This window comes from Bos grunniens, chromosome 11, assembly GCF_055505025.1.
Source record: "Bos grunniens cultivar Pamir isolate PY7600 chromosome 11, Bosgru_T2T1.0, whole genome shotgun sequence".
NCBI lineage: Eukaryota > Metazoa > Chordata > Mammalia > Artiodactyla > Bovidae > Bos > Bos grunniens.
Window position 1 is genome coordinate 61,408,936 of NC_141175.1, and position 19,588 is coordinate 61,428,523.

A 19,588-nucleotide genomic window follows, 5' to 3' on the forward strand; every position below is an offset into this window, starting at 1 on the left:
CCAGTGGAAAGTTCCGGAATGACTGATGACCAGCACTTAAAAAAGGGAGGGGAGCTTATTCTAGGGAAAACACAATGACCACAATAGATGCACTATGACTCAGCAGCTCAGTGATATTTTTCAAATACTCTCAGTTTTGATCTCCCCCAAATTAAGACCTAATTATAAAGCCAAGGAGGGAGGTTAGGGTCTGAGTATAACAGCTGAAGACTGAACACTAAGGGATGTCAAGGGCCCCTAACTGAGAGAGCCAAGTAGTAATACAAATACTAAAAGTGGCTGCCTCTGGAAAGGGGGAGATGTGGAGGAAGACCCCTGTACTTGACAAGCCTTGTTCAATCACTTGACTACTTAATCATCGATACATGTAACCTTGATGAAAATAGCTTATTGAAGGGAAGGTTAAAAAAAAAAAATAAGCAACATTTAGGCCTGAGAGACACAGGCCTGAGTTCACACTAGCCTGTGTCCCTGGCCCAGAGAAGTTACTTTTTTAATTTTGGCTGCCCTGGGTCTTTGTTGCAGCACATGGGCTAAGTTGCTTCGAAGCGTGTGGGGACTTAGTTCCCTGACCAGGGGATCGAATCCACGTCCCCTGCATTGGCGATGTGTTATTAACCACTGGACCACAAAGGAAGTCCATGTATTGCTTTATATGGAAATACAGATCCCCCCTGACCTCTTATTGGCTGTTGGGGTTCCTCTTCCCCAGACCTAGCTGCTCTTCTTTTGTTCTTGGTTCAAGGACTTCCTCAGTTGTCCTCTCCTGGGCTTCAGGAGGGTTACTATTCTCCATTTAATGTTATTAAAAACATAGTTTCTGGGTTTCTGAGGACAGTACCAGGACCAAAACGCAAAAGGTCTCCTGCAGAACCCTCAATTCTGACCTTAATGCTAGGTTCCCCTTACTAGTAACCGCAGCTCCCATCTCCTTCCTCAAATGACGTTACATGGGTACTTTTCAGTTGGCCTGGGACTCTCCATTCTGTTAACATTGGTACAAATACAGAAGTTCTCTAGACCAGTTCCATGACCTGTAAAGCAATTATAAAACCTACTGCAAGAAGTCTTGAGAATGGAATGTATATAAAAAGCTAGTGCAGGGCCTGACATGCAGTGGTTGAGCATTTACTAAGTGACTCCATGGTAAGTATTTAACCACTGATCTAACTTCTCAGGCACAGGCCAGGTAGGCATAGCTGTATTCTTGTTACTATCTGGCTTCCCAAAAAACATCTAAAACTCTGAGAAAAGGACACACCAACCTAGTTTTGTTGACTTTTTTAAGCCATGTATTGATCAAGCATAAGAGAGATAATGTGTCAAGATTGAAAAATCCCAACACTGGGAGTTTAAGGGTTTTTTTGTTTGGCCACATTGCAACAGCATGTGGGATCTTACTTCCACCGCCAGGGGTCACGTCTATGCACACACCCTCCTCCCCGCCGCCACCCATCACACCGGAAGCATGTGTGCTTCCCTGAACCACCAGAGAACTCCCAACAGAGAATTTTTTAATGAAGCTGAGCTACACACAACCCTCACTTTAGCCTTCTTCCTAACAGCGATGCTACAAACAATCTAAATAAGGATCTGATAAAACAAGATAATCCATCGTGCTAATGGAATGTCCAAGATGCGCTAGTATTAAAAAAAAAAAAAAGCTAGTCTGTTAGAACAGCCCCCATGGAGTAATGTTACATATATTCTGGGATCTTAAGAAATGTTTCAGGGAGGAGTGGGGAACCTGCTGCTAGGGGCAGTTCTCACCTGCTAAGATATCACCTTCTCCTAAGAATGCACGAGGCTAACTGATCTGGGAACAGATGTGTATGAACAAAACCAGCAAGACAAGTTTTCTAAAAACGGTAGGCTTTTTATTTATTAAGAGGTAGACAGATGAACATGGAAGGCTGGCCCATTTTAACTTGCCCGAAGTTCATATTCCACAGCATTCATCCATCCTGCACTGTCAGAAATCTTAAAAGAAATACCCAAGACTGCCAGAAGGATTTTTCTTCCTACTTCTTCTTAGCAAGAACAGTCAATGAACTGCTTGCAAAGAAGGAACTACTAACCTAAATTTTCACCATGTCCAAAGACCCTATTAGAAGTTCCCACAGATGCCAAGAGAACCCACCACTGCCAACTGGTGGGCAGGGTACAAGTGACTATTTCTCTAAGACTACTAGGGAAGCTTGGGTTATGGTGTTTCTTGTTAAGTCCCTGTGCATGTTAGGGCAGAAGCTGGTGAAACCAACAAAGCAGAGCACACTCTGTCAAATGGCTCTGGATGGTTGTTTAAAAAAAAAAAAAAGAAATCACGTTATCTTCAGAGACAACATTAAAACATAATGGAACAGAAGCCTGATACAAAAAAGTAGAGAAATATATACAGGAATTCACAGCCCAGAGGGAAAAGGGACCTCAAGAGGAATCAGTGGAAACCTGGCTATTTTACATAGCTAGTTTTGAGACAAGTCATATTTAGCACGAAAGCAGTTAGAGCACATGTAGAGCTTCCCTCCCACAGCTCCCAATCTTGAAAGAGATTCTTTTGTCAGTCTTCGGTAACACTGCAGTCACTCTTCAAAGGAGCAGGAAATGTGTCAGGTGGTCCCAAACATTGACCTGAATTTCCATCACACACAGCCTCACTCTCAGAGGATGATGTATTTGAAGACTGCCATGATGGCAGCACTGATAACACCCGAAATGGGGACTGTGACGAACCAGGCCATAAAAATGTTGCGGAAGAGTCGCCAATCAACAGCCTTTTTGGATCGGAGCCAGCCAACGGATACAACAGAGCCCACCTGTGGGAGGAAACCACCAAGAACTAGTTACTGACGTGCCAGGATACTGTACTAAGACTTGTGACCTTATACAGGTGAGGAGCCCCAGACTACCAGACTGATCCATGAGAACTGGTTTGTACTAGGAACAAGATGAAGGCTGCATAAAATCCAAGCACTGAGTCTGTGCTAACTGGGGTAAAACAGAATAGGAAAAGAAAATTCTCTTTTTCCTTCTGAGTTGCTGGAATTTAATGAACTATATTAATAACAGGGCTTCCCTGGTGACTCAGATGGTAAAGAACCTGCCTGCAAAGCAGGACACCTAGGTTTGATCCCTGAGCTGGGAAGATCCCCTGAAGGGAATGGCTACCCACTCTAGTAGTCTTGCCTGGAGAATCCCATGGACAGAGGAGCCTGATGGGCTACAGTCCACGGGGTTGCAGAGTCGGACACAACTGAGCAACTGATACTTTCACTAATAATAAAAACTGCTTTAGTAACAGATTCTTTCTTAGTGTTAGGTTTCCCAAAGATTCTAGAGGGAGACTGCTATTAGACCTAATAACTAAATCATTTGCACATCTCGCTCAAAGAAAAATGACTCAAAGGCTCCATGATGAACCAACTTAAATTCCCTTAAGAAAGCCAGTTTCTTTCTTTCTCTATAGATATCCTATAGTTCTTAGTCATCAAGCAACCTTAGGATTTAGTAAGTTTCTCGGGTGCTTCAATTCTGAGAGGCTCTGAGTACATGCTTGCTTTATACTGCCTTTCGACAGACCAACAAGCCTCACAGGCTTGCTACCTCAAAAGGGCTTTCATATTTTGGGGGATATAAAATATATTATCTGCTTAAATAAAACAGACATAAGGAATTGCAAAATGGGTCTTTACATTCTTATAGTCATTTGTCCTACACTTGTGAACTCTTGGACACTCCCACAATGTAAAACTTTCTAAACCAAAGTATCAAAGGAAATAACAAAAACACCTCTCCACATATCTACTAAAACCATTCAAGACACAGTACCCTTTATCACTTACTTTACAATGTGTGGTGCTGATGGGAAGACCAATATTCGACGCAATTACTACAGTGAGGGCAGATGCCAGCTCAATACTGAAGCCGCTGTGGACACAAACAGATCACTAGTCAAGAATGGGATTTAAATTGTGGTAAGTTAGCAAAAGTTAGTACAATCCTGCAGTGCTCTATCTACCCATGACATCTTCAATTTGCTCTAAACTTCTGAAATCTACTTTAAATCAGGCCATGAGATTCCTCTTCTGTTTTCCAATGTTTAAGGTTTTAAGGTTTTCTGTAAGCCCATTATTAAGGCTTGAACTTCTACTTTGAAGAACTTAGTAAACATCAGTATTGGCTCCATAAACACAGATAAAAGCCAAATATACAGCCATTAAGTCTTAGCTCACACATCTTTCGCATATGTTATCTTAAGAACAAAAAGCATTAGCCTGAGACCTGCTTTACCAACTTACCTAGAGGGCGTGATGGGTGTCAGATCCTTCCCCATGGTCTGGATGACTCTCCTTCCCCACACCCAGAGACCAATACAGATACCAACACCACCATACAGCAGAAGCCATATTGGTGTTGCTACTTTTGAGGAAACATCACCGGTGTCATAAACCAGATACAAAGCAACCAGAGGACCAATGGCATTGCTGGAAGAAAAAGAGAGCAAAGATGACTTTGCAGGCGAAACTACAACTTGGAAAGAGCCTATCTGTTAAATGCTTTACTAAGTTTTCTAAAGCAAAGCTTTCATTAGCAAACTGTCTTTCAAGGGAAACAAATGGAACCCCCCCACCCACAACATACAGAGCAGGAGACCATGAGAGTTGTTCTCAGAGGGAACATCCCACATTTGGTAGCCTGTCTTTCTACAGGCCCATCTGAAGCAAAGTTGAATTTCACGAACAGTTTACAAACCACAGAACTAGGATTAATAGCCTACAACTTCAATCTAAGGGCAGTAACTCTTATCAAAGAACTAGATTCTATCTTGATAAATGGCTTCTCTGTGACATGTATATCACCTACAGAAATGGAAGCAAGCATTCTTTGTAATCTCTCTGAAGAAATTTTTCTTCCTGTTTTGTACATCAATTGCTATTATCTCATTCAGTCTGCATTATTCAATGTCCCACAAACCGAGCCTTATATAAAAGGATGATGCAGTATAAAAATAGAATGAGCGGCGCCAAGAATCCTGACTGACTGACCTGACGTCATTGCCACCATGGGCAAAGGACCCAAAGCAGGCCGTGAGGATCTGCAGGAACTGGAAGAGGAGAGACACTTCTGGCTTGTCCTGGTCGCACCATTCTTCCAGGGAGCTAGTGCTCCCTTTCCTGTCGCCCAGACCCATCTCTGCCTTGACACTCACGTCCACCTCCGACGCCGAGTGAATGTCAGACACAGCATTGCAGTAACTGGTGTAGCTGTCCATTCGAATTCGCTTCTTGCTGTCTGCGTTAGGCCACGTCAGCTTCTCCATCTCTTCACCCTTCTGTTCGCCTTCTTTGGCGCGGAAGGAATCCAGAGGCATGCCGCAGATTGCCATGGTGTAGGAAGTGTAACTATTATTGCGCCTCAAGGGTTTGTCACCAGAATCTCCCATGCAGTCTCCCACCTTGGCAAGATGTAACTTATGGAGGAGCTCTTTGTACAAGCCAGAGTCTTTGTGCACGGTGTGATACTGGTAATGGCCGCTGGAGTTAATCTGGTTACTGACAGCTTGACTGAACTGAACAAGGTTCCCATTTGGCAACTGCACAGCACCTGCCAAGACCAAAAGGCACAAACACTCAATGCCAAGAGCATCAGATCCAAACAGTGAGCCCCGCAGTGGTATAGGAAACAGAGGGAAACCCGCCTGTCCCCAAGAGTCCACGCACCGTTCACAGAGCCGTCGATGCTGGTCTCCTCTTTCAGGTCCATGCTGGGAAGCCTCTCTCGCTCAGGAGCTTCTTCCAGGTCTCCAAGTTTGAATGAGACTGTTCTCTCCTCCACCACAGCCCTGTGGGGCATGGTGGCCGAGCCCACCTCTGAAACAGGATTCCTTGTTTCGATATCACTGAGTGACAACTTTGTTTCTTCATGGTCTTCTTTCAAGCTATTCTTTTTTTCCATTAAGGGGCTTTCAGAAGGACTAGACTTGATTTCTCCTAGAAAATAAGGATAGAAGGATGTTATTCTTTGGTTGTGACCAAACTAACTTGCTCATTTCCCCTTTCCCACCTCCAAAAAAAAAAAAAAAGAATCCATGTCAAAGTAAGGCCACATGTAAACTTAGGTGAAAATTCGGGATAATTTTCCTGTCTGCTTTATTTGTCATATCTCCTATTTCTCATTTACAAAGGAACCAGAGATGCAAATGCATAACATCCTAGTATCAGGGGATGTAAACTTTATTCAGTGAAGGCCCAAACAGTAAACTCTGGCAGTCCAGTGTCTGAGACTCTGAGCCTCCAATGCAGGGGTCCTGGGTTCGAACCTTGCTCAGGGAACCTGATACATGTGCCATAACTAAGACCCAGTGCAGTCAAATTAAAAAAAAAAAACACAAAACTGAGCCTCCTGCTGATCCCTTCTGTAGTAGAAAGTAACTCAAGTAGGGAAAGGGCTGACTGGCAACTGAAAACTGCCTGAATTTCGTGCATGTTTTTTTAAAATGAATAATGAATTTGGCTGCATTGGGCCCGAGTTGCAGGAGGTGATCTAGTTCCCTGACCAGGGATCAAACTCAAGCCTCCTGCACTTGCTAGTGTGGAGTCTTAGTCACCGGACCACCAGGGAAGTCCTTGCATGTTCTTTTAAAAAAGGAATGGCCCTCAATTTCAGTCCATGAGTTCAAGCAACATGACTCAGCTCAATGCAGGCAACTCAAGGTGACTTGAATTTCTGCCTCTATAAAACAAAGAGAAGTGCCTTATGGTGCTTGATCCCATGATGAGGTGGGAATGTTTTCTGCTTCTGTACCAATGCCGCTGGGGCACTTAGGCATCCCAGTCAGGCAACAGACCAGGATATAAAACCTTAGCAAGATGTGTCTCATCTCCTCCCAGCCTGAGGGAAAAATGAGGTCACAAAGTCCTGAAGGCCACCAGACTGAGCGCAGAGCCTCTCAGAGGCTCCTCAGCCCAGCTGTATGACACAGCACCCTGCTGCTGCCACTGCAGTCCATGCGGCTCTCCAATGCTTCCAAGAAACAACTGAAATCACCACCCCAGCATTCACAGATGAGACGGGCAGAAAAAAATGACTTCAAGAGAGCTCAAACAGTGAGCACAGAAATACAAGGTATAGAGACTGATACCAATCAAAACATTCCATATTTGATTCTACCGGAATACTCTGTATATTAAGTCTAAAGGAGCCCTTCATGTGTGCTCCAGTTCTGAGAATTAACCAAATCTAAAGTCAGAGGTATACATGAGCCTAGCTCTGAAGACATTGAACCTGACTTAAGCTATACGTGGTAGTCGTGTTGGTAAATGTTTCCTGTGAAGCTATCTCATACCTTTTATTTTTCAGTGAATCCTCATTCTCTCAATTAATGTAGACTACAGCTTCTCTGTATTTATCTAGCATATCACTGGCAAGTAATCAAGATACAGTTTAACAAAAAAAAAGGGACAATACCCAAATAAGGCCAAATGTGCCTCATCACACATAGGTCTCAGGTCATATTAAAGAACATCGTCTGGACAATAAACCTGTATCCCCAAATTTCCATTTAAATGTTTCTGGCTTTACCAATCTATCCAAGTAGAGGATTTTTACAGATGGCCAAACAAACAAAAAAAGGCAAGCACATTATGAGTTAGAATTTTTTTTGCTATGATTTGTTACTTACGTTCGATTTTTCTCTTCATCCTGGGACATACAAAGAACCAGACGATAAGGGCACAGAAAACTGCACAGCCCACCGAGATGAGGATGGTACCCCACAGAGGAAGTTTGTCAAAGCCCAGCACTAGGAGATAAAACGGTGCATCTTGAAAACCCCAGGGCAATGGCCCCCCTGTAATGACATGTAAACCCTCCTCTTCGGGATTCCAGGGTTCCCATGCCAGCCCATCACCCTTTTCTGCTACTGCCAAGTCTGAGGCTCACAGGCTTTACTGTGCTCCCGGCTAGAGGAATTTAGGAGGAAAATCCCATAGCATCTGAAACCCACGACCATCTGGCCCACTTTTAACACCTGCTAGACTACCCATCTCCCAAGCTCCTTCACATACTAGGCTTTTTCCTTTCTTTGCTTTGAAGAGCAAAGGATCGTTAACACTGAGGATCTGCAACCAGCTATGAAGCAAATGGAAACATTCCACTGCCCAGCCTCCAGCTGGAACGGCCACACACACCAATTCATGTGTTATGTTGGCACATGGATTTTAACATTAAAAAAGCAAGTACCTCAGTCTTCACTTTTCTCATGCTGATATCATCAGTTCTCTGTGGAAGTTATCACATCCATTGTAAACTAGCTAGAGCAAGATTATCTCTTAGGATGCTTTATCAAACTAAGATACTGAGAAACTATCAAACTAAAAAAACTGGGACATTATCTATCAAAAGATAAGAAACGTTCAAAGGGCTGTCTTTCACATAGTAGTAATCACGCTAACAAGCCACATCTTAATCAGACTTGCCTACTTCTCACATGGCTCAGAGATTATTAACTAGTCACCTGGTTATCACTTAAGTGCCAACAGGCTCCAAGCCACTAGCCTATATTAATGATAAGGGGTAAAGCCTAAAAAGATGCTATAATGATCTGTGGTTTATACAAGAATATCTTAGGTACTTGTGACTGTTTTGCTTATTAGGTGTTACTTATAAAATGGAAACTATTTTCCCTCAAAGTAATTCATATTTAAGAATCAGATATAAATGGAGGCCCCTTCAAAACTAAAGTTCTGTAGTGACACAATCTTTCCATTTTAATTGTTATCAATTTGAATTATGCAGTTAGTCTCATAAGCTAAAATATACATGAAAATTAATCAATCTATCACAATTTAAATTTGCCTATGTTCCAAGTCAAAAAGTGGAAATGAGACTGGTTTTTCTTGTAAATGATCCACCAAAGGACAAGACAAAAATATCCATGTTCCCTTTTCAAAGAATGATTGAAAACTTGAGTTTCTAATTTCATTGAACTATAAGCTGCACTGCTACACCATGCAACACGAGTGCTTAGAGCCTCATGGAGAATTTTTTTAGTTTGACATGAAGAGCCCAATTTAAAGCAGATTGGAAATGCAGAATGCAAGCTTTCCTTTCTCTATCATTTGTTAAGGAGTCTGGTAACCCCTAATAAGATCAATAGTCTCATAAAGTTGTCCAATTTCTTTCCTGATTATTCCAAGAATAAAAACAAGGTTAAAAATACTTCACTAAATCAAACCAACTTTCTAAAGCAATTATCCTTAAATTAAAAATAAATATTTTAATAAGTTAAAAAAAGAAAAAACACTTCACTCACTCCATTTTTGGTCTGTGACTTATTACTTCAGTGAGATTTATGAAGCAAGTTACACTCCATTAGTCAGAAATGAAATCAACTTAGTGGGTCATAATGAGCATTTTTAAAGAAGAGTATTTGCAACTGTGAGCACACATTACAGAGTGAGGATAAGTAGCTTCGAGATATTTCAGTATCTTTCCCTCTCCCCCCAACTCTAAGCACGCTCTGTCCTAGGCAGCAATGCACAATGTGTTTCTCCCAACGAGTCACAACAGCCTGACCCAATGAGTCAGAGGCCATACAACCAAATGAACCTAAGAGTGAAACTGACTGATCAAGGCATAATACTCTCCTGTCTGACAAGTTACAGATTATCCATCTTTTTCAGTGGCTAAATTGAACATGTATTATCCTAATTTAATCCGTGCTTTGCCTTCGTCCCAACATAAAAGTAACATTTCAAGCTTTATATTCTCACAAATATTTTTCCTCTTAGCTGCATGAATTCTTCTTCCAAGTGCACTTAGAGCAGGTGTTAAACATCCCAACTCTTCTTATTCAAGCAGATTCAGGGGAGTAAATTTAGGACTGAGAAAACAAAGCAGCTCCAATCGGGAGAGAAAAATGAGAATATCCAGCAAACCAGTCATAAATGACTGATATTTCGAAGACAACATATAACTAATGACTCTTCGGCAGTCAGAAGTTGAGGTTAACATCAATTCCAGGTATTTTTAGCACAAGTAGGAGGGAGGGAGGGATAAGATCACATTATCGGTGGATCCTGTGAAGACTAAAGAGTAAAGGTCTGTAGTGATTTAGAATCTGAGCAGGTCTCTTTGGTTGAAAAACTATCTAGGTTAAACTCAGCGTACACTAGCCTGCAGCCTTCTGAAATGGGCGCAGGCCAGTCACCTTCTAGTAGATTTCAGCCCTGTAAAGCAAAAAGGGGTAAATTGGGCATTTAATGCAAGTTTTAGAAACAATTTTAAATTCACATTTAAATATTCTGATGTGTACTTACATGGCGCTCCAGTGTACATGATGGAAAAGAGGTTGATTCCAACCGTGCAAGCATAGAACACTGGCAAAGCTCGCAACCCATTAGGAACTGGATCCGCCTGTAAAATTATCATTGTTGTAAAGATCAAGACCTTAAAAGCTGTAAAAAGTCAACCCATTTCCACTGAACCTTATCAAAGGGCAGCTCCAGGAATTACAGTACCAGCCAGTAACTCTCTCCATGGTAGTCTCTGAGGACAAATGGTCTTTTCCTACACTGCTCCTGGAAGTCCCCCTACCAAGGCTGATCTACATCTATCTGAATTTAAGTTTGTGTTTGAATTTATGTTTGGGGGGTTGATTGGGGTTTTTCTTGTTGCTGTTATTATCCCCTGAAGAAGGGAATGGCAACCCACTCCAGTACTCCTGTCTGGAAACCCCATAGACAGAGGAACCTGGCGGGCTACAGTCCATGGGGTCGAAAAGAGTTGGACAGGACTGAGCAACTGATCACATTAACAAGGCTACCTATTACAGATGATTAGTGATGTCCTGGATGGTCAGTTTCAACCCCCAGTGCTCTAAGGCAGTGGTCCCCAACCTCTTTGGCACCAGGGATGGGTTTCATGGAACACAACTGCTCACCTCCTGATGTGTGGCCCAGTTCATAACAGGGGGGTGGGGACCCAGGCTCTAAGGTACCTCATGTCCAGATAAAAATCCGAGCACACCCCTGAAGATGTATTCTACATTTGTGAGAGGTCAAGAAACAGACTATGAGTTATTACAACATCTCTTACCTGACTTTATACCTGCAATGACTTCTCAAATATAAAACAAGTAGAATATACTAGCGACAACCATCTTATCTAGACATTTGATAAATAAGCCACAACTAATGATTTACCAAAGTGCTAAGATAAAAATCAATCGTATACGAGGTCATCTCGTCATTCAACAGACTGTGTGCCAAGCACCATTTCGGGCACGAAAATGTGGAAGTGAATGAGATAAAGTCTCTGTTCTCTCAGAGCTGACACTGACATGCTAATATAGAATGATGCTCTGAAGAAAAAGGGGAAGGAGGCAGTGATGGAAGGAAGGGCACACTTTAATTTAGGGAGGAGAGGGAGCCAAGACACAGATGTGTTACATCAACAAGCATAAAGCCATGTAGCCAGGTACACACCAGGTGGAGAAACAGCAGCTAGAGAAGAAGCTATTTGGAAGGCAGAATGTCCCAGAGACATCAGCAAATACAGAGACCCTGAGGCAAATGCTTGAATTGTCTCGAGGAACAGCAAGGAGGCCAGTGTGACTGGAAACAAGAGTTAAAAACAAGAGCACAGGGCTTCCCTGGTGGCATCTCTAAGTCCAACTTTTTGCAAACCCATGGACTGTAACCTGCCAGGCTCCTCTGTCCATTGGATTTTCCAGGCAAGAATACCCGAGTGAGTTGCCATTTCCTCCTCCAGTGGATCTTCCCAACCCAGGGACTGAACCCGCATCTCCTGCACTACAGGCAGATTCTTTACTCGCTGAGCCATCAGGGAATCCCTGGTGGCGCAGTTGGTTAAGAATCCAGCTGTCAATATAAGGGACACGGGTTCAATCCCTGGTTCCCAGAAGATCCCACAGGCCTAGGAGCAATAAGTATGTGTACTACAACTACTAAGTCTGTGCTCTAGAGCCTGGGAGCAACAACTACCGAAGCCCGGGTGCCTAGACCCTGTGCTCTGCAAGAAGTCACCCCCAATGAGAGGTCCACGCACAGCAACAAAGACCCAGTGCAGCCAAAAATAAATTCTAAGGAAAAAAAGAGCACAGATCTTAACACGTGGCAAGGCTAAACCTCAAAGATGTTGTCGGCCTAAAGGTTTAATGCTATCTTAGATTCAATGGAAAATCTTGTAGAGACAAGGAAAAGACTCATCAATAATACATGTGAAGACTGAGTTAATGGCTTAAGATTAAGGAACCAGAAAGCAGAGGTGCCATTCCCAATCAGCAGAGATGATGGGCCCTAAATGAAAACCACCTGAACATCAGCTCCCCAATCTGCAGTCTCAAAGAATGCTAAAGATAAGGGACCCGACAAAATAAAAAGAGCCAATAAAACCTAAGCATCCCTGAGCCACTCAATGATGTGGGTCCCACCCTAAGGGTAGTAAGGTTATGAACCTGAGCTGTATATACCTTTTTCTTCTAAGAATAATCTGTGGTTTTAAGAAATTCTCCAAGAACTTAAGACTCCCTCTGTTCCACACCCACATCAAAATCCATGAGGGTTCCAGACATTATGTAGGGGCTTCTCTTCCTCCCTTCTGTTACGTCAGAACTCCACTCAACCTCCCCCAAGGTAACCAGGGCTGTTTTATGAGAATGTTTACCAACATCTGTCTCATCTAAACACACCAAAAACTTTACCTCGAAGTAAACATCTCATCACCTCGCTACATGGGATGGGAAAGGAGGGTGTCTTCCTAACTCATTTGCAACCAGTTCTTTTTTTATACCCTGGACATGTCTGAAAAGATGCCCTAGATAGATTTAACATGATTTCTGATAGAATGGAGGAATATTGAAAGACCCCTCTTCTTCCTCGATGAGACAATTTTTACTCTCAAATTATACTAAGCGATAGAGATTAAGTTTTCAAAGTATTACATTGCTATCTTTTGCCAGACTCAGGCCATGGTAAACAATCTGAGTCACTTTATACCCGTCACAGAATTTCTATGAAAGTGAAAGTGAAGTCACTCAGTCGTGTCTTTGCGACCCCATGAGGACCAGGCTCCTCCGTCCATGGGATTTTCTAGGCAAGAGTACTGGAGTGGGTTGCCTTTTCCTTCTCCAGGGAACTTCCCGACCCAGGGATCAAACCCAGGTCTCCTGCATTGTAGACAGACGCTTTACCATCTGAGCCACCAGGCAATTTCTATAGAAAGTACAAATCCTCCCAAGAGCAGCTTACAACTAGACCAAACAAATGGCTCAGTACATTCTTACCACTTGAGATTAAGCTACCTGTCTCCCTTCACTCAGATTTCTTCAGTTTAGAAGAGTTTAAGCATTTACAATGGACTGTTAAAGAGTCATTTACCTCAGGAAAAGGACAACTTTGTTTACTGAGAAAAAAATGCATTTATTTTTACTGTAACTCAGTCCAACAACATCCCTTGTTGTCTACATTTATTTTGGAGCCAGCATCAGACTTCATGATAAAAGAAATGCTATAGGGTCCCTCAAAAGGGATTTCAAAGGGACAGGAAATTAAATGGCTATCTGGAATTTTTCTGCCAAGAAAAACTAAACAGACTTTTGTGATTTTTACCTTTACTGGTTCCTTTTTACCTATTCTGAGATATTAAAGTCAAGTCACTGTGAGAGGTATGAGTCCCCACCATGAAGTTCATAAACTGGTTTCAATAATCAACACTACACAGGTAATTAGGTTAAGGACCCAAACTACTCCATTTTAACTGGCAGGTAAGAAAAAGCCATCCGGGGCACTCATGCTTACAATTCAAACTGGCCCGAGATAGAGAAGCAGATGGACTTGTGGACACAGCGGGGGGAGAAGGGGAAGGTGGGACGAATTGATAAAGTAGCATTGCCATATATAAACTACCATGTGTAAAATAGCTAGTGGGATGCTGCTCTATGGCCCTAGGCCAGTGCTTTGTGATGACCTGGGGGTGGGGAGGTGTGATCCAGGCTTAAGGAGGAGACGTAAGTAACACTTATGGCTGATTCAAGTTGTTGTACTGCTGAAACCAATGACATTGTAAAGCAATTATCCTCCAATAAAAAAAAAGGTGGGTCTGCATATGATGGTGGTTTTAACCTGCATACAGCTAAACAAAGCCATGCCAAACATTAATTTTTTCTGCTTTCAATCTCTTCCATTTCTTGGCACCCCTAAGTGTTCATTTAATTTCTCCTTTCCAAATGCCTTCTTGGGTATTGAAAACTTTCTTCTTTCCAAGAAGTTAGGTACAAAACAATGTTTCTAACTCTCCAAGGTCACACTCCTACACACCCATCACACTTGTAAAAATGCTATCGGTTTGAATACCACTAAATGTGACCTACTCCAGGTCATGTGAGGGGTGGAGGTGGGGGGAGAAAGATTACCTTACGGAGGATGAATGCACGAACCAGGAAGAATAATATCCCAGACATAATACCAGAAAGCAGAGGAGAGACGAACCAAGACAACACTGGAATAGAACACATTAAAAGAAACATTAACTAATGAAAATCAGGAACCCAAACGCTCCTCCCTCTCAGTCGTCCCTTTTCAAAACTTTAATCCATCCCTCCAACTTGACACCATCTACTTACTCCCACACACAACGCCTCCTCCTTGTGGTAACAGGACAATAAAAGGACATTTAGAATGAAACGTACCAATTTTTATCAGTTCAGACCACTTGACACCTTCCTGCCCCTTTGCCACCAAGGAGAAACCAATGGTTGCACCGACGATACAATGGGTTCCAGAAATGGGCAGCTTCAAGAACGAAGCCACTAGTTGCCACACCGCAGAACCTGAAAACACGTCGTTTCATTTAGACACAGGCAGAATTCCAGTAATATACGCAGCGCATATTACTGAAGGTAACCATCTGAAAAGCTTCAGAACACAAGAACGGAACTCACTAACCCACCAAGAGGACAATCCGGGCGGGGGCGGCGGTGGTGGTGAACTCACCAAACATCGCACTGACGGAGCCGGCCATCAACAGCTTTTGGGTCGAGTTGTACATCTCCACGTCAATTAAGCCCTTCCTGATCGTCTCGCTCACTTTGGCCCCCAGGAGGACAGAGCCCACCGTCTCAAAGATACTAGCTAAGATGCAGGCTTGCTTGAGGGTCACTACACCTGATCCCACGGCTGTACCAAACGAATTTGCTACATCATTGGCTCCCACGGAGAATGCCAGGACGAATGCAATAATAAAACCCAGGATGAGCATCCATAGGTAATCCACCAACGGACCAGAAGCGGCAGTAGCAGCAATAGCAGTGGTAATGAGCGGTGTCACGGTCGTTGCCATTCTCTATAGTGGTTCTTGAATGAATCAGAGAATTACTGAGCGGTGTTCAAGATGTGTAAACAGAATATGAGGTATCAAAAATGCTATAATAAATAATATATATTATATAAAATTAAATACTGTAAACTACGGCACAGAAACCGAGCTGGGGAGTTACTGCTATACACTGCGTATGGGCATCTGTTGTCTGGGGTTTCTTTGGCTCTGGAGGGCTAGGAACACGGAGCAGAATTCCATGGCGGAGAAGAGAAAGGACGCAAGTTCATCCTGGAAGGAAGAAGGGAGAGGAATAACAATAGCTGTGCGCCCTTGGAGGCCGGTCCCGCACTCCGCGCCGACCCACTGGGACTGGGGGGCCCCGGCCGGGCCCGCCATCCGCGATCCGCTGTCCCCCCACCCGGAGAGAAAGCGCCGGGCACGTGGCGCCGGGGACCACCTCCGCCCGCGCGCGCCGGCCCGGCCCTGCCCGGCCCGGCCCCCGAGCAGCCGGCCCCCGCGCGCCCTCCACGCGAAAACCGGAAAAGGGCCGTTCCCGCGCGCGCGCCACCAGCGGACCGCCAAAAAGGCCCGCGGGCGGGCGAAAGAACGAACGGACGGGCGGGCGGGCGGGGTGGGGTAGGGAGGCGGGCAGCGACGAAAGCAAAACCCCATTGAGCCGCCAGCCCCGGCCCAGCCGGCCATCCCCAGCGCCGCAGCGCCCACACTGGGCCCCGGGGAGAAGAAAGAGCCTTTCCAAGGTGGCGCCTCCACTCACCAAAGAAAACGAGGAGCTGAACGGGAGGCGAGGTCCAGGCGACGGGCTAGAACCACGGACGCACGCACCTTTTATCGAAGACCAAACGACCTGGGGCGGAGGCTCTGCGGATGGCTCCGTTGGGCTGACGACTGACCCTGGAAGCGGCCGCTGACGCCTCAGCAGCGAAGAGAAAGCACGCAGCGCGCGCCGGCAGCCATCACTCTGGCAGCGCACGCTGCCGGCCCCTACTTATAGCCGGCGCCGCGCCCCGCGTGACCCGCCGCGCCTCGCGCCGGCCGGGAGTCCCACCCCCGGGATGACGCAGTCCCCGCCAGCCCGGCCGGATGAGCCAGACAGCGGCGCTCATTGGCCCGCGCCGTACTGTGGTCACGCCCCCAGAGGGGAGCTTGTCCACGTGGGGAGGGCCAGCCCCTTCCCTGCGGCCTTGCCTCTGCGTCTTGGCACCACCGCCTGGAGTCAGCGGCGGAGGCCTCTGGGGACCCTCACCCGGTCGCTGGAGGTCGTCAAGCGGGGGTTATAGAGGCTACGACCAAGGTCATAGTTCCTCCCTCGCAATCGCAGTATTACGGAGCTGTCCAAGCCTCGAGCCACACTTCAGCGCCCTTGTGACCTGCTGCATCGGGAGGCCACACCTGGCCAGGTTCCCTCCCTCCCGTCATCCTGGTGACGCTGCAGGGGAGCTCGCGCCCTGGGGCTCCGGATCCGGTCCCGGCACGTTGTCGCACCTGTGACTTGCCCTTGGCCAGACAGGCACTGTCCCTCGCCCGGGGAGGGAGGGGGTCACGTGGTCGCTTTACTCCCGCAGTCATGCACTTGGGTGAAAACAGTACTGCTGCGGAGTCACGAGAACCAGGTTGTCGCCCAGTTATGGCGCAGAGCCACAGGGTGGCTGTGGGTCATTAATTTCCCCGCGGCAGACCGTTTTCTGCGCCGGGGCTGAGGTGCCTGGGGAAGGACTCCTCCGGATTCAAATCCTGATTCTTGCTTGTTGCAGTGTGTCACCTTGAGCGACTTTCAGATCTCTTGCGTAATCGGGAATGTAAATTGTTAACAATTATACCTACCTAGTGGCGGGAATTAAACGAGTTAACGAGTGTGAATGGAACTAGAACTCAGTAGGTGTTCCGTGAATGCTAATTTCCGTTTTGTGGTTTCCGTGAATATTCCTGTTTTCTGTTGTGGAAAAGGGTGTCTGAGGTGTTCTCTTCGGACCACCGGAAACTTTCCTCTTTTTAGGTAAATTGATTTCTGGTGCCCCTACATGGCATATATGTTGTAGTGACATTAATAAGATTTGCCTTGCACATTTGGGGGCATTTCATTATTTGGCCTAAGATCAAGACTATCCACTCATGCTGGGGGAGATTAAGGCCGTGGTCTCTTGTCAGGATTTGGAGTGAGATTAAAGAATTCCCAACAGAAATATTTACCAGGCTTAGAATGTTCTGGAGCCCTCCCGGCCTTTAGCCATCTCTAGCAGCTGGGCACTGAATAGCAGGAACAAAGACATTGTAAATCATTGCTAAGTCTGGCTCATCTATGGAGGCTTAAAACTCCACCTGAGTTTCCTCTGACCTACCTAGAAAATCTGGTAGAGTTATATGAGTAACTTACAAAGTTCTGAGTCCCAAGGTCGTGGCCAAAAAAAGGAAGTGGGCAATGTCCAGGAGCACTGACCCTGGAGTGCAAATCTGATGTAATTCTGGCACCTTAAATTGTGCACCTCCCTCCGCTTTTACTTCGTTGCAAGGTTATGAAAAAAGTAAAGGACTGACATGTTACAGGTCTTTAGTGTTCTGCCATTTTAAAACAATAATTTCCAAAGCAAGTTATTAAGGCAATTACTTAGAACTTTCCCTGGTATGTGTTTGTTTGTTTTTTCATTCTGCCCATGGACATACTTTTGCCAGTCTGTGGTACTAGCCCTTTAAGTTGGCAAACACTTGCTGGACAACCTCTGTTGAAGGCAGCGGGGCAGCCATGGTGAATATGCAGCAAGCTGAGAGCACAGGCCAAGCCCCTTGGTGAGATTTGAGGAGAGTGCTGGGGCAAAGATTCAGGCAATTCCCCTTGCGATGCATGTGAATTCTGTGAGCATCTTCAGGCTGTAGAAGGGCTATACCCTTCCTCCTCAGGACTGCACTCATAGCGCCTCTGCCGATGGGGCTGTCAGGAGAGGTGAGGGTTGCGGTGGGTCCTGGCCATCTCATCTGGGGAGAGGATCAGTAGGGTGTGGCCCTTAGAGACTTGGACTTCTCTTGGCTGGAATGCCTCATCCTCTCATGGGGAGGAGAGGTAGAGTTCTGTGGAAAGAAGTTTCAGGGCCTTGAAATGGAAAAATAGAGGAGGTTTGAGCATCACCAGTTCACAAACAAATGGCACTGGTTCTGACCTTATGGCTGAACACAGGAAAGAGGGCAGAGATCCCAAGGATCATGTTTCTGTTAGAATCAAGGTGTTGGACATGCTCTCTTGAACCCTAGCAAGGCCATTTGGTCTAGTGGTTAAATGTGTAGACAGTTAACCCGAACTACCCGCTCTGCTACTCACTAGTCGCTTGACCAGGGACAAGTACCTTCTCTATCTCTGTTTCCTTATCTGTTTAGGGCTTCCAGGTGGCGCTAGTGGTAAAGAAACTGCCTGCTAATACAGGAGACATAAGAGATGTGGGTTCAGTCCCTGATTTGGGAAGATGTCTGGAGGAGAGCATGGCAACTCACTCCAGTATTGTTGCTTGAAGAATCCCATGGACAGAGGGCTGCGGTCCATAGGGTCGAACAGTGGAGAGGTTGAGAGTTGCTACTTCATAGGGTTGTTTTGCGGAAAAGGCAATGGCACCCCACTCCAGTACTCTTGCTTGGAAAATCCCATGGATGGAGGAGCCTGGTAGGGTGCAGTCCATGGGGTCGGAAAAATCGGACACGACTGAGTGACTTCACTTTCACTTTTCACTTTCATGGCATTGGAGAAGGAAATGGCAACCCACTCCAGTGTTCTTGCCTGGAGAATCCCAGGGACAGGGGAGCCTGGTGGGCTGCCGTCTATGGGGTCGCACGGAGTCCGACACGACTGAAGCGACTTAGCAGCAGCAGCAGCAGCAGCAGCAGCAGCAGGGTTGTTGTGAAGACTCAATCAACGTATGTAAAGTCCTTAGAAAGGATGTCTAATCCATGGCTGGTTCAGTCTCCAAACTCTTAATATAACAAATAGGGACTTCCCTGATGGTCCAGTAGCTACGTCTCTGCACTCCCAAGGCAGGGGGCCTGGGTTCAATCCATGGTCAGGAAACTAGATCCCACACGCCACAACTAGAAAATCCTGAGTGCCATAACTAAGACCTGGAACAACCAAATAAATAAATAAAAGTAAATATTTGAAAAATTCAACAACTACCTGAAGGCCTACTGTGCAGAGCTCATATTTAAAGAGATGTGGGTGTCACATGTCAGAGCTGCCATCCAAGCCAAGCTC

The 19,588-nt window shown here is 45.3% G+C and overlaps 2 protein-coding genes across 6 annotated transcripts in view; both read right to left on the bottom strand.

The window, feature by feature from the left end:
* Positions 1-1,855: 1,855 nt before the first annotated feature.
* SLC20A1 (solute carrier family 20 member 1) lies at positions 1,856-16,950 on the bottom strand. Of its 2 annotated transcripts, XM_086326653.1 has the most exons (11): positions 16,115-16,950; positions 15,015-15,627; positions 14,711-14,851; positions 14,435-14,520; positions 10,320-10,416; positions 7,682-7,801; positions 5,721-5,990; positions 5,046-5,604; positions 4,299-4,484; positions 3,843-3,927; positions 1,856-2,816 (listed from the first exon to the last, which is right to left on the bottom strand). In XM_086326653.1, the coding sequence occupies exons 2-11, from the start codon at positions 15,358-15,360 to the stop codon at positions 2,661-2,663; spliced, it is 2,046 nt and encodes a 681-aa protein (XP_086182779.1). In that variant the 5' UTR covers positions 15,361-15,627; positions 16,115-16,950; the 3' UTR covers positions 1,856-2,660. The 2 variants fall into 2 exon arrangements, with proteins under 2 accessions (XP_086182779.1, XP_086182780.1); XM_086326654.1 differs by lacking the exons at positions 10,320-10,416; positions 14,435-14,520; positions 14,711-14,851; positions 15,015-15,627; positions 16,115-16,950 and adding an exon at positions 10,171-10,229.
* A 938-nt stretch (positions 16,951-17,888) lies between these two features.
* CHCHD5 (coiled-coil-helix-coiled-coil-helix domain containing 5) overlaps positions 17,889-19,588 on the bottom strand; it is a 68,018-nt gene continuing 66,318 nt past the window's right edge. For all 4 annotated transcript variants that reach the window (XR_015136826.1, XR_015136822.1, XM_086326659.1 and 1 more), the window contains one exon: positions 17,889-19,455. Coding sequence is in view for 2 of the 4 variants with exons in the window: in XM_086326659.1 (XP_086182785.1) it covers positions 19,426-19,455 (30 nt within the window). In the remaining 2 variants the exon portion in view is untranslated. The remainder of the gene's footprint in view (positions 19,456-19,588) is intronic.

What these genes read in the sequence shown, in the direction of transcription:
- SLC20A1 (XM_086326653.1), bottom strand. Translation starts at nt 15,360, where the DNA reads ATGGCAACGACCGTGACACCGCTCATTACCACTGCTATTGCTGCTACT. An exon ending in GTGCATTCATCCTCCGTAAG is followed by an intron (nt 10,417 to 14,434) that starts GTAATCTTTCTC and finishes ATAATTTTACAG; the next exon opens with GCGGATCCAGTTCCTAATGG. An exon ending in CATGGTGGCAATGACGTCAG is followed by an intron (nt 4,485 to 5,045) that starts GTCAGTCAGTCA and finishes TTTTTCTTCCAG; the next exon opens with CAATGCCATTGGTCCTCTGG.